The following is a 14,971-nucleotide window of genomic DNA, read 5'->3' on the forward strand; positions in this document are numbered from 1 at the left end:
AGTGAGGAGCTAACTGGTGGTAGGTACTGAGGATCCAGCTGGATGAGGTTGGTGCCCCCAATACTGTGGTGGTGCCAGTCTGTCTGGTTGTGTAGTTTTCTCAATCAGCCCTTAATGATCCAGGGAGGACGCTTTCCTCTGTGGGTGAAGTGGAAGAACATGGCTACACAGGAATTGAAGGTATTGGAGGAAGAGCAGTTCAGAAGAGCCATCATGTGATCTAGGACACAGAAAAGGAAGAGGGCAGAAGGGAACTGGTAATTCAGGAGGAAATAGAGGGAACAAGGGATTGCAGATCTCTTTAACAGGTCAATAAGCAGGCCGAGTAGGGATAAGAATGAAGGAGCTATAAGGACTGGAGCAGATTAACCTCACTGTAAATCCATGACCTCACTCAACTGGATCCCTCAACACTGCCCAGCCATCTGACCATGCGACAGGTAACTCTCCAACTCCCCACAATAATAATTTTACACCTTTCTTTGAGCTTTGACCCACCCCCACGCTCATATCCACACTCTCAGGAGATGATCTCACCTTGTAATTTAAAACGTAAATAGAATCCATCATATGAAAACTCCCAAGCCTACCAATGCTCCTGCAGTCACCCTCTTATTTCAAAGTATCTTACAACCTATCTAAGGGCAATGCTTTTTACTTGTTCTCTGAATCCCACCCTCCCCAGCCTTTACCTGGACATTTCTCCTTTTCTCCTGGGTATTTTCAACCTCTCCCCTCTACTGGCTCCATCCCCATCAGGTGAAATATACTCTAATATTTTAAAGAAATACCCTCTTCACTTCAACATCCCTCTTCAGGAATCACTTCCTCTCTCTTAGTCTTCACAGATTTGCTTCCTCACTTTTCTGCCTCTGTCACTCATCGACACATTCACAAAGCTTCTGGTGTACTGGGAGATACAGATAAGTAAACTGGCAATTACAGGACAGTGTGATGAGTGCTTTGATAGCCACAGTATCACTTCTTTCACACTGAACTGTTGTTGCTATTTATCTGTCTGTATCCGTTATCCTCCCAACTATAAGTTATGAGGGCACAGATACTATCGTGGTCAGCACTCAGAACCCAGCACACTGGCCAGCACAGCAAAGGCACTCATTGGTTGCTGAATGATTAAATGAAAGTATTTGTACTCACACATATTAACTAACATTTTTGTTTTTTGTCTTTTTAGGGCCATGCTCTTGGCATATGGAGCTTCTCAGGCCAGGGGTCGAACTGCAGCTGTAGCCGCTGGCCTATTCCCCAGCCACAGCAACGTCAGATCTGAGCCACGTCTGCGACCTACACCACAGCTCTTGGCAATGCTAGATCCTTAACCCACTGAGTGAGGCCAGGGATTGAACCCACATCCTCATGAACACTAATAGGATTCGTTTCCACTGAAGCCATGACAGGAATTCCAACATATTTGTTTTATAACATATTTGTTTTATATGTTTCCTTTCCACTTAAGGAAATTTTGGAACATATTTTTAGCAGTAGCATATAGGATAGGTCTGACAGTCACATTTACTGAATAAGCTGATTTTATCAGTCCTGTAAACTATGGTCAGAAGGCAAAGGGAGCATACTTCTTGAATTTAAGTGTTCAGACTGAGGAAAAGTCACAGGCACAAAGACATTTCTATAGAATCGGGTTATGAGAAGGAAAAGGGTACTAAAATGAACAACTGTGATGAGGAAATGTCAGAAATAAAAATGTGTGTTGACACTCATTCACATGGGGTCTCTAATGCCACAAATGCTATAAGGTTGGTTACAATAAAGGTGCTTCTTCCAAGATTTTTAAATGTTTTTCTTCTTTTAACATGTATTTTTAATTTCAGAGAAATAGTTGTAAAAAAAACTAGAATGAGTTCAATATTCCTCGAACAAATCTGTTACATAAGATGCGATTATTTGTCCCACTGAAAGGAAATCTTTAAGAAACCAAGATTATTATATAATTGTCATTACATATTTTTAAATACATTAAATATACTAGCATATATTGCTTAATATATTTTATTTCAGTAATATTAATTTATACAGATTACCATGTAGATTAAGTTAGCAACATGCTACTAAAAAGTACAGAACTGGAATTACCTGTTGATCTGAATTGCTTTTTAATACAGATTTATCTGTTACCAAGACTGCCCTGGAGATCTGCCTGTAATGCACAAAACAGTTAACTGGTGATTCATATTCCATGGATAAGTTTCATTTACATTATGCAACCACCAGAAGGCATGTTTCAAGGATTTAAGTCAGGATAAAAGTGTCACCTCCCCAAACCAAGTCAAGTTCTGCTTTAATCTTTTCTTGGCTCATGAAAGGAGGAGGTATAACCTTCAGACAGACCCCAGCTGATGCAAAGGAGTCAACATTAGGCGAGGTTACCCCCAGACAAGATCTTATAAGAATGATTAACACACTGAATATGTATTTGGTTTGGTATACATTTGCATCTTACTTAAAGAACAGTCATACAGAAGTGCCAATATAATCACATGGATAAATTTCCCTGCTTCACCTTCCCTTGCAGAGTGGCTGGAGGGGTATCTTACCTGTATTGCACACGTGAGCATGTGTTCTCAGAAAAGTAACTGTCTTCTACAATGAAATGCTTAGCAATTATTCTCTGACCAAAATGATCTATGATTGCTTTACATCTATGAAGAAGATAAGCACAGCAAAAAGTTCTCATTAATGATTACATAATTAAGAAAATGAACATAATCAGCTACCAAGGTTGAATCTAAAACTAATTTCTTGAAAGATAAGATTTTAAAACTGCTTACAATTTCACATTTTTGACACAAAACTTAAACTAAACTACAGAATATATATTCCTGTTGCTATTTTGAAGTCTTTTAAGCTATAAAATAAGTGTAGACTAGAACTTAAATATCTATCTTGAATGCCATTAATAATAAGAGTAATGCTATGACAAGAATTACACTATAAGTTTTTCTAATATTTATGAACATGGAAGCTTTTTCTTTGTTTAGAAAACAGGCTCTTTTTTTCTTAACAGATCTAAGAAAAGTTGATTAAATATCTTGTTATATCATCACAGCCTATTAAAGCCACTAAAGACTTTTTATTTTTCTGTTAAGTGTCACTTTCTCTTTTGTTCAAGAACAGCTATCTGGTCACAGCGTGATAATGTTTTGAACAAAAAAAGGGGATAGAGCTTCTTTTACTATCTGTTTCCATTTTACTTCAAAGGAGGGTCATAGAAAGATTTCTTTCAAGTGCTATTTCCAAATAAGGAAAACACTTATGCATGGACACTATCAGGTCTCTGTCATCTGATATGTGTTGGAACAATGAATCATATAGAACCCTCCATTGACCTTCTTTCAATGTGTCTAGATAAAAGGATGAAAATTAGAATCCATCTCCTTGCAGTGCCACAAGTTATAAATGTACTTTATAGGGCTCATTATCCAAACTAATGGACTAAGGGCAACATCCTTGAAATGGACTTACCAGTACTGACAAAGCCAGTATGCAATATTTCAGAAACCATATGCAAATGGATACATGTTTCCTATATCTTTTTATTATGGAAACATCACAACTTACTTTTGCCACAGCTTTTCTTTTGGGACTACAACTATTTTATTAGAAATACACTTATGTGTTGCTCCTCATAAAATACAAGCAAATAATTTCAAACATACCATATTTTAAATATACTGGCATTAAGTGAAAATATGTTACCTCACTCTAAAAATAAGCCAAATAAGTGTCATTTACCAGGAATAAAGGCATTAAGAATAAAATGACAAATATCTAAGACCGACAGCAAGAAGAATTTAATGTATATTTCCTAAAGGCAGATTATAATATACTTGATATTCCTGAATAAATGCATGCCACTGTTGTCAGGATAGACTATGATTTCTTGTGATATTAGATATACATAATATATTTTAAATCATTAACCACATAATAATTCATGTTATATTAATATACATATGATTTCCCCCATCTCATCTCCTCTTCCTTTCTCTTCCCCATTTATGTTTCTATGCATATCTCCTTACATTTGATTAAACTAGAGCTCTTGCTTCATAAAATACTTAATTAAACAGATATAAGGTATTTATACCTATAGTATTTTCCAAAATAAATATTTAAAAACTGAAGGGCATGTTACTCACTCTGTCTCCATGTTTTAAAACATTCATATGCAATTTAAAATACAAGGCACTTTGGCAAGGGAAAAGAGAAATCTGCTGATCCATCATTAAGCACTGATCCCTATTTTGTCCTGGAAACACTGACAAGCCTTTTTCTTATGTTTAACTCAGAGACTATAGAAAGTCAAGAGGGAATAATCTGGGCAGAAAAAAAGAGGGTGTTAAGATCTTCTATATCTCGATAGGGATTTGGTTATATAGATTTATCATTTGTCAACACTTAGCTAATGAGCAGTTAATATTTGGGCACCTTACCATATGTAAATTTAACATCAGTAGAAAAACCAAAAACAAATATTAAACTCTAGTTAATGATATGCATACTAAAGTGTTTGGGGGAATTGTACTGATATCTGGAATTTATTGTGAAATGCTTAAAAATGGTGAATAGATGAATAGAGGAATGAATATTTGGGTAGACATATGACCAAGCAAGTACATTAAAATGTTAACTGCAAAATCTAGGTGGTGGATACACAGGTGATCGTCTTGAGATTCTTTTAATATTGGTATAGAGTTGAAAATTTTCACCATAAAATGTTAGAGTCAAATTGGGAAAGGGAGCGATGTTAGTACAAATCTTGGACTCCAGCCTAAAACTTTGCAAACTGCTCCTATTTAAATAAACCACACAATTAAACCTAGCCCTAAAGCTTGGGGAGACCTGCTTGCTTGAAGGTTTCCAAACATTAACCGGGCTGCTTTGGGGGTCGCTACAGCTTTGGTGACAGGTCAACACTAGTTTCAGAAGTTATGATATTAGAACTACTGTGGACAATTCAAAAGGGTAGAATGGGTACATGGAGATTAGCAAGCTTAACTATGCAAAGACAATATGCCAATAAATGTGCCTATTTATGCTGAAACTTCTAGATGGATCAGTGATTCTCAGAGGAGGAGGAGGAGGAAGCAAATCAGAATCACACCTGGGGGACTTTTTCAAATTATAAGTACCCCTGGAGATTCTGATAAGCTCCCAAATCCCAGGGAAGAATCACTGTGGAGCATGCCACAGCTACTGTTGTGTCTTTCCACTGTGCTAGGTGGAGAAAAGTCAAGAACTATTGTTACAGAAAAAATACTGACTTCTGCAGAAATTGAAGTGATGGTCACATATGCCTAGTCAGTCAGGTAGATAACAATAACACGACTTACCTGATAGTTTCACTCTAAAGTACTAAGGCTCTAGGCCTAGGCAAAGCTGTTCAAACCAAGACACATTTAAGTAAGTGATAAGATTTGTCTTCCCCTCAGATACTTGACTTTCTGTCATATATTGGGCCTAATTGGGAGAACAGTGAGGAAAGGAATATTGATTTGGGACCTAGATTTAAGACTTTATATTATCAAGATTAATTTTAATATAAAAATTAGACGACATTCAAGTAATGGAAAACAACAAAATGAAACAGTGCAGCCAGAGACATTAAAATACTCTCCTGCCCACCCCTCCCACATGAACCTGAGAAAGCCATTAAAGATTAACAGCATTCTGGATTTAGTTGAGGGCCTTGCTGAGCCTCATAAATAGTAAATTGAGGAGGAACATGATAGGAGTTCCCAGTTACAGGGACACAATGACCAAACTGATCATAAGAATCACTGAAGCCAGACAAAACATTTTTAGAGCTGAGCTTTCTAAATCAACAAATCACAACAGTTATGCAGTTCTTGTTTCAATGACATGAGGGCATATAAATAGAAAAATGATGATAAGGAAGAAAATAATCAGCGAGATGAAAACTCTTTATCTGGTATGTTGCTCAGAAGAGAAAAATAACATCAAACAGGTCTCCATTCCCTATAATCTTCGGAATTAATATGCCAACTGCATTTATGATGAGGAATGCATAAACTGCATATGAAATCATTAGGGGAAAATATATTAATTAAGGAAATTAGATTTTCAGTCACTGAAGGAAACAAAATAATGCCCCCTACTGATTATGTGCTTCCATGCTTTCTCACACACATTAGTTCAAATGCTACCTCTTTGACGAAACCATTCCAAAATGCTTAGCACTCACGCTTCTTGGGTAAAAATCTACCCTAAGAGTTTCAAACATGATTATTTTAACTCCAAACCTATGGTTCCCTGCTCTAATCAAACCCAAGCTCTGTATCCATATTTTTAACTGGCTATTATCTATTTACTTCTGGATAGACTCCAAATCCTTTTCAAACCTAGCACGCCCCAAACTAAGTTCATCATGGCTCCTCACCTGCTCCCCCATCTTGGAATCCCAATCTCAGTTAATGGCAGACCAGCAGTTACAGAGTTTCCCTAGCTCAGAATCTTTCTTCCCACATCTAATTTGCTACTCAATTTTGATTTCAACTTATAAAGACTTCTTGAAACTAGCCTCTTCTCTCCATTTCCACTGACACTGCCCTAGACTCTTGTTAAGTCTAATAAGACAAGGGACTGCTAGCAGACTGGCAGTTCATTTGTTTGACATAAGTGTGTGGCATAACAACCGTGTTCCAAGCACTGTCCTAAGAGGTGGAAGCTTGGGCAGGGAGGAACAGAGTATCAGGGAATGCTCTTTGGAGGAAGTGATACATTAGCTGCTTTTAGAGGATGAAAGTCAGTTAAGTAAGTGTGTAAGAAGAACATTTCAGGCAGAAGGACGGCGTGTGCAGGGGTACAGAAGCAAGTAAGAGAAGTACAGGGGACCACAAGCAGTTCAGTGTTAACTGACAATTAAATGGAAGCAGAGAGGGAAGAGAGATGAACTGAGAAAGGCAGACAAAGGCCAGACCTGAGTCTCACATATCATGTAAAAGGGTCTTAGACTTCATCCTAAAGTGATACAAAGTCACTGAAGCTTTTTACACAGGGAGGGACAGAGAAGATCTGCATATTGAACCAGTCTCAATGTGTAATTATCTCATTAATTTATTTGTTCTTTAATGCCTCCTAGTAGACTCTAAGCTCCATGAGAACAAAGACCATTATTGTCTCATTCTGTGCTGTATCTTCAGTGCCTGGCACACAGATAACAAGTAATACCTGTTTCATGGATGACTGAATGATGGAAGTATCCCATGTATGTGAATAGTGTAAAGACAGAAACAAAGATACAGAATCTCTGTTTTAGCAGGTAAAGAATCTCTTTCCATCACAGTACCTTTTCCAAATCACTGCCAGAATTGCTAACTTCTAATTAACAAATCTAATCTTGTTATTCACCCACTTAAAACTACCATCGATTAGTCTGAACTCCTTACTATAGCATACAAGGATCTTCACGATATATCTCCTCCATGAGATTCCAAAGTACCCATTACATTAATAATTGCTACTAGCTAACATGTACTGAGTTCTTGCTATGTGGTTTCTACAAGCTTTATCTGTTAATACTCATGATAACCGAATGAGATAGGTACTGTCCTGTCCTACTTTAAAGATAAAGAAACTGGAGCACAGAGAGGTTAAACAACTTGTTAAAGTTCACTCAGCTAGTAAGTGGTGAAACCAGGGTACAGATTGAGACCTCTCTGACTTTACAACCTACACTCTTTGTACACAAGGGCAAGATCCTGTGTTTTGTTTTATTTTAAATTTCTTTTCCTTTTTTGGCCACCCCAAGGCATATGGAGTTTCCAGGCAAGGGATCAGATCCAAGCTGCAGTTGCGAACTAAGCCACAGCTGTGGCAATGCTGGATCCTTAACCCACTATTCTGGGCTGGGGATCAAAACTGTGTCCCAGTGCTCCCAAGCAGCTGCCAATCCTGTTGTGCCACAGTGGAAACTCCAAGATCCCGTGTTTTATTCATCTCTATCCGCATAGCAGCTAGGATTTGGGTTGGTGGAGTTTAAATAACTAGAATATTACAAATACCATTTTGCAAATGGGACATACTAAAATCAGAAATTCAGTGATTTTCTTACAATGATGAATGGTATTAAGTATCAGTTACCTCACATTTGGTCTAATATACTATTCATTACTAACTTCCAAGTACCTGGGAAAGATACAGTTATTCCTGACATGAGAAAAAAATAGGTATCTCCAAGAAATAGTAAGAGCAGGAAACCTAATGAGACAGCTGAAGTTCACAAGAGCACTAGCTGAAGTAATTAGATTCAGACTATTGGTTACAGACATATCTGGATGAAGGTCATCCATATCCTACCCTAATATCAAATACTACATTGCTAAATGGCCAAATCTAATTTAGTTAGTTTTACATGGTCAGCACTGCAGCAAAGGAAAAGAAAGCTGCTCAATAGACCATTCAGTGTTTCCAGAAACAGTCAACAGAGGGGTTCAGTATTAGAATTTAGTGAGAGGGTATAGAAAAGAACTACTGATACCTATATCTTCTGAAGATAACATAGCAGAGAGAGCACAGTCAGTGTGGCTCTCTGGACGAGCAAATTAGACAAAAATGAACAATAAGATCTAGCTGAAAATAAGTTTGCATTAATTACACATTCCATTATTTCTTCTCTCAAAGTGTGTACGATACTTTGATGTGCAATCACCACACTAAACTCAATGCTATGATCATTTCTGCCTCTATCAGCTTTCCTCAATGAAAGGTGAAAAGAAAAGCACAAAAAGGGCTATCATCAGTTTTTAATCTTCATTCATTCACTTAACACAAAGCTATTGACTATAATGGTTGATAGGAACCTGCTTTGGTTCTAGAGATACAGCAGTGAGATCCTGCCTTTTCTTACAGGGAATTTACAATCATATAAGGAGACCTAAGATGGGGGGCTAGCAGATGTTTCTGATCTAGTCTGCGGAATCTGGTAGACCTTATACCTGAAGCACGAGTAGCTCTTAACTTCGCCAAAGAGGAAAGGAGATGTCAAGTGTTCCATATAGAAAAATAGGAGGGAAAAGGCCATCTAAGACCATAAGGAGACAAATGTAAACCTTTCCAGATTCCTTGATTAATATACCAATTACACTTAGAATAAACAATTGTTTGAGTTAAACTAGATTGCTTAAAAAGAAATGTATGCTGGATATGTCCAAATACATTTTTCCCTCAAAAAATTATCCCTCAGTTTATACTCAAGTCCTGATAAAACATGTATTATTGGTAGGTAGGTCTCTCAATTATTTGATTTTTAATGACAAAATAGTGTTTGGGAAAGATACATTAGCCCGAGTCAACTTCAATCAATGCTAGCTGTAGATGTTAATAGAGACTATTTGACTTGATAGCATGAGTATTTTTAAAGAAGCAAAAATATTATAAATTTCATAATTATTAACAAAGATACAGATTTACAATTCTGAAGTACCGGTTGTCTCAAACTTTTTAAAGATTACTTATGCAATTTAGTATAGTGAGATTATAGATATCATGAATATTATAAATGAATGGCAAATTTTAAAAACTGTCCTACTATTAAGGAAATATACAGTTGCGGTTTACAAAAAGTTTTCCAGTATGAGAATCATATGCAGAATACAAAAGGGCTATATCTTAAACATTTCAAGATGGACAAAAGGAAGATACTCATTGGAAAACTGAGGTTCTAGTAAAATATAAATAGCATAAGTAGAGATTACGCTATTTCATTTATATCCATTAAAGTAGGCAAGTTGAAATATTTTTTGAATTTCTCACTAGGACTGAAGATTACCTAATAGGTGAGTCAAATGGACTATATTTGGGCATATAAAACATTTTAAGATAATTTATTTCTAAATGTTAAGGAAAAACTAAGTACTTTCTAGGTACTTTCAGTAATTCAATCAAAGCATGCATCATTACTGGGAAGAAAATCTGCAGAATCCATCTAACTCATCTTACAGATAAAGGAACTGGCCTAGAGAAAAGTGACTTGCCCACTGTCTCTCATGGCAGTGACAGAGTTCCAGGTCTTCTTTCATTCCAGGGCTACCTGACCAGTGCATGCCTTACAAGTTGTTAAACAATAATTGTTATTATGTTTGAGGTCTTTCTACAGAAAAATAAAAGAAATGAATTAAGACATGGAGTCCCAGTCCATCATGGAACAAAGTATCATTTGCTAAATCCTGAACAGATCAGGGTTTCTCAGTGTTATCTAAGGAGCACATACATTATACTCTATTCATTTGGGAGTTTTCCTTAAAACTGTAAATTCCCTGGCTCAGCTCTAAGCACATTATCCAATTTTACTCCCCACGGTGAGGCCCAGAAATTTGCATTTTTTTTTTACAAGTTTACCCAGTGATTTAGAGGGACATTAAAATTTGAAAACTACCAAACTTTGTTCTTTAGATCCTTAGCCTTCAACTATCTGTTGCAATTGAAATCTGCAGAAGACCATGAAAAAGAGTTTCTCTGTTCAGAGTTTGTAATAAAAACTAAGACAAAATTAAGGTAAATGTAGCCTTTAGTTCAACAGATGCTTTTACTTTACTAACATATCTATTTTTTTAAAACAAACATGAGGCATGCAAATTCTTCATATCACTAAGAGTAACATGTAGGACTGGAATGAGACCCCCAAAAGGTAAAAGGATCTAAATAAATAAGCACAAAACAAGCAATTCATTATCTGGCTTTCCATCATGGGAACATACTCATGCTTCAAAATGAATGTATAAGGAAAAATGACTCTAAGAGTCATAAAGACAACTATTGCTTCATGAACCTCCACAGAACCCTTCATGCATCAATATATGAATATCCTGAACCTTCAGGGTATATTTTTCACTGTAAATTATCATGTTTCATGTAGGTAGTACCTTTCTGTTAAAGTGTTAAAAGCAAACTATAAGCCTTTAAAACACGTGTCTATCTTATACTAGAGAATTACTTTTCTAAAGCAAATTCACTGTCTAAATATTATATGCTCTAGCTGAAACCGTTTCTCCCCCATATCTCAAAATACTAGTTATTGCACTACAACTGGTCTATAAGAAGTTAACAGACATTTTATGCCACTTAGACTACACAGAACTATTGTAAAATGAAAAAACAGCTTAAAACTTATATTTTTAAGTTTCCAGTTCAATATATTAAGGTATTTTGTGACCTGAACAATAAACTATTTCTTTATATAGCCCTAAAAAATCATACAAGAGATAAAGGCCAGTAGATGCTTAAGAACATAGAAAAATACAGAGCAATTTAAATACCTCCTAAAAGTTGATCCAGCTGACCCTAAATTGGAACTAACTTAAATTAGTTTCAGTGCAAAACACAGAAATTGAAGAATACAATTTGGTGTAATTTAGAAAAGAGCATATTTTAGTAAAAAATAATAAATCCTGGAAAAGCATAATTGAAATGTAAAAATATACAGATAAATAGATCATGTTCAACTTTCTTTAAAAGCAGATACATTCTTATTTCAATCCTAAAACAACCTGTGGGCCTGATATGGTTGTAAAAGAATTTATCCTCAGGTAACAGGGCAGCATAGTTTATGACAACAATCTACCTAAAAACTCATTAAAGTCTTTTCTTTTGGAGTGACATGCATTATCAGCAGAGATTAATCTGATGAGTCTTTAGGTGAGCTCCATTTTTAAAAATGCAATAACAGAGAGCTTTGTTGTCATCCGATGAAAATCAATTAGAGGAGGTAAGGCCACAAGGAAAACTAACATCACTCATCACCCACCCCCGGCAGCTGAAATGATTTGTCTTCCAAGCTTGGATGATCAGGAGCTATAGTCATATTGCAGGGAAATTAATTTAGTTTCTATATTCTAAATTCACTTTCCTTGTTCTGGAGGACCTAAACACAAATTACTTTTAATCAAGGTTGATATGTTATTAATACCAAGGAGGATATTTGAAGAATCATTTTTTTAAAATTGACTTTAGCATTTTCACCTGTGCTTGGGGTATAAATATAGGAAGGTTACTTATATCATCCTTACTTTCCAGATTCTTTGTCCACAACAAGGCACTGTACTGAATGGCGAAGACAATAGATTCCACCAAACACTGCACACATCCTAGAAAAGAAGAGGAAAACGAGAATTATAATTTTTAGTTTTATTGAAGTATAGTTGATTTACAAGGTTGTGAGAATTTCTGCTGTACAACAAGTGATTCAGTTATACATGTACATACATCCATTCTCTTGTAGATTCTATTCCCACATAGATTATCACAGAATATCAGGTAGAATTCTCTATGCTATACAACAGGTCCCTGATAGAATTCTTGAGATTAAAATTAGGGTAACATAATACTTTTTACATATCTAACATTTAATACATTTAATTTATCTTAAAAAAAGATTTTGATAATGTATTATCTTTTCTATCATGGTATTAACAATCTCTCAGAAATAAGATTGGTAATGTATTTTTTTATAAAGTTCCAGGGCCAGGGACTGAATCTGTGCCACAGCGGTAACCTAAGCCATGACAGTGACAACACTGGATCCTTAACATGCTGAGCCATCAGGGAACTTCAAGATTAGTAATATTTTAATACAGCAAAGGTGCTACTGCTAATACAATGTGGAAGTCTAGAATTGTGACCAAGCAAAAACAGTCCCCAAGCAGAGCTCAGCTATCCCCAGCCCAAACCAGCTACTGGCTATCTAAGATATATGGACTAGAAATAGCCTCAAGAGGTGATGGATAAGACCCCCCAACAGAAGTGACCACAAAGAACTGTTAAGGAAGAAACAAGGGAAGACTGGAGATTTTGCTTACCATAAAAGTAAGCAAAAGCTAAACTGGGAACTGAAAACTAGAGCAGTAAGCACGAGAGTTAATGCTGCAGAAGCTCTAAGGAATTTGCTTAACTCATGAATCTAAGGGTTTGGGATTTTTGTTTTTTGTTTTTGGTCTTTTTGTCTTTTGAGGGTTGCACCCATGGCATATGCAGTTTCCCAAGCTAGGGGTCTAATAGGAGGTATAGCTGCCGGCCTACACCACAGCCATGCCAGATCCAAGCCAAGTCTGCGACCTACACCACAGCTCACGGCAATGCCAGATCCTTGACCCACTGAGAGAAGCCAGGGATTGAACTTGCAACCTCATGGTTCCTAGTCAGATTTGTTTCTGCTGCGCCACAATGGGAATTCCAGGTTTGGGTTTTAATGCCCACATAGGGAAAGGGAGAGCCTTAGGATCCAAACAAGATAGGGAACAGAGAATGAGATAGTCTCTAATAACATCTGGATCCTTAAAGGACTATACTTCAGTAAAAGGTGATCTAGGGGAAAATCCACTTACTGTAAGAGAGAGAAAACCTAAGAAATTGTTTTACATAAAGCCCTGTGTGGAGGAAGATTATGCCTTTTTATTTATAAGCAGCCTCACACAGGTTGGGAATTTGAAATTACACTACTACATAATCCGAGAAACCTTTAACCAATAAAACATCAGGAAAAGTGGCTCTGGGTCAGTAGTATCCCTGGGGAATTTTTTTTTTTCTTTTTAGGGCCACACCTACAGCATATGGAAGTTCCCGGGCTAGGGGTCAAATCGGGGATGCAGCTGCTGGCCTATGCTACAGCCACAGCAACACCAGATCCAAGCAGCATCTGTGAACTATGCTGCAGCTTATGGCAACGCCGGATCCTTAACCCAATGAGCGAGGCCAGGGATTGAACTCGCATCCTCATGGATACTTGGATACTAGTTGGGTTCTTAACCTGCTGAGCCACAACAGGAACTTCAGTAGTATCCCTGGAAACTTGTTGGAAGCAGTTGCTAAAACTTTCTGGAGCAATATGACCTCACCCCAGGCCACATGAGATTGTCACAGATGCAATCTTCTTATGATGAGTTTATAATCTAAAATTATACAACAGACAAAGAAACACATCCTGAGTGAGAATTAAGACACAACAAACAGCAGGATTAGATTCCCCTACAACTTTATTCAGATAGTAGAACTATGAGGTAGTGGTTATAAAATGGATATGCTTATGGAGTTCCCATTGTGACTCAGTGGTTTAAGAACCTGACGTAGTCTCCTTGAGGATGTGGGTTCAATCCCTGGCCTTCCTCAGTAAGTTAAGGATCCGGCATTGCCATGAAATGTGGTGTTGCAGATGCAGCTCAGATCCAGCATTGCTGTGGCTGTAGCATAAGCCTCAGCTGCAGCTCCAATTTGATCCCTAGCCTGGAAATTCCATATGCCATGGGTGTAGCTATAAAAAGAAAAAAAAAATGAGTATGCTTAAAAGGGATGACTTGTAACATTAAGAATGATGGTAATCCCAGAAACAAGACTGTGGTAAGCTGAATAATGTCCCCACCACAGATGTTCACATCCTAAACCCTGGAACCTGTTGATATGTCTCTTATACAGCAAGAGGGACTCTGCAGGTATGATTAAATTAAGGATCTTGAGATGGGGAGATTATCCTAGATTATCCTGCAATGTCATCAGAAAGGTACTTAAAAAAAGAAAGCAGAAGGGTCAAAGTCAGGGAAGATTTGAAGATGGAAGCAGAGGTCAGAGTCATGCCACTCCTGGAAGGGGGTCACAAGCCAAGTAATACAGGGGTGTTTATAAGCTAAAAAAGACAAGAAACAGATTTTCTCCTAGAGTCCCAAGAAATGCAGCCCTACCTACCTGTTTTAGACTTCTGACCTCCAGGACAGTAAGATAACACATTTGTGTTGTTTTAAGCTACTAAGTTGTGGTGATTTGTTATGGCATCAATAGTGAACTAATAAAACGGCCTATAAGTATATGGGTGTGATTATGACAGGGGTGGCATTACAGACCAGTGGGGACAGAATAGACCACAGAAAAAAATGGTTTTGAGACAACTGCTTTACACCACATTCATAATCACTCCCAGATAGATAAA

At 37.0% G+C, this 14,971-nt stretch overlaps 1 protein-coding gene across 2 annotated transcripts in view; it reads right to left on the minus strand.

The window, feature by feature from the left end:
- CHM (CHM Rab escort protein) overlaps positions 1-14,971 on the minus strand; it is a 187,494-nt gene that overhangs the window by 38,818 nt on the left and 133,705 nt on the right. For both annotated transcript variants that reach the window (XM_047764611.1, XM_047764610.1), the window contains exons 9-11: positions 12,066-12,143; positions 2,574-2,678; positions 2,113-2,176 (exon numbers count right to left, since the gene is read on the minus strand). In XM_047764611.1, coding sequence (XP_047620567.1) covers positions 2,113-2,176; positions 2,574-2,678; positions 12,066-12,143 — 247 coding nt within the window. The remainder of the gene's footprint in view (positions 1-2,112; positions 2,177-2,573; positions 2,679-12,065; positions 12,144-14,971) is intronic.

Source organism: Phacochoerus africanus, chromosome X (genome assembly GCF_016906955.1).
Source record: "Phacochoerus africanus isolate WHEZ1 chromosome X, ROS_Pafr_v1, whole genome shotgun sequence".
Lineage (NCBI taxonomy): Eukaryota > Metazoa > Chordata > Mammalia > Artiodactyla > Suidae > Phacochoerus > Phacochoerus africanus.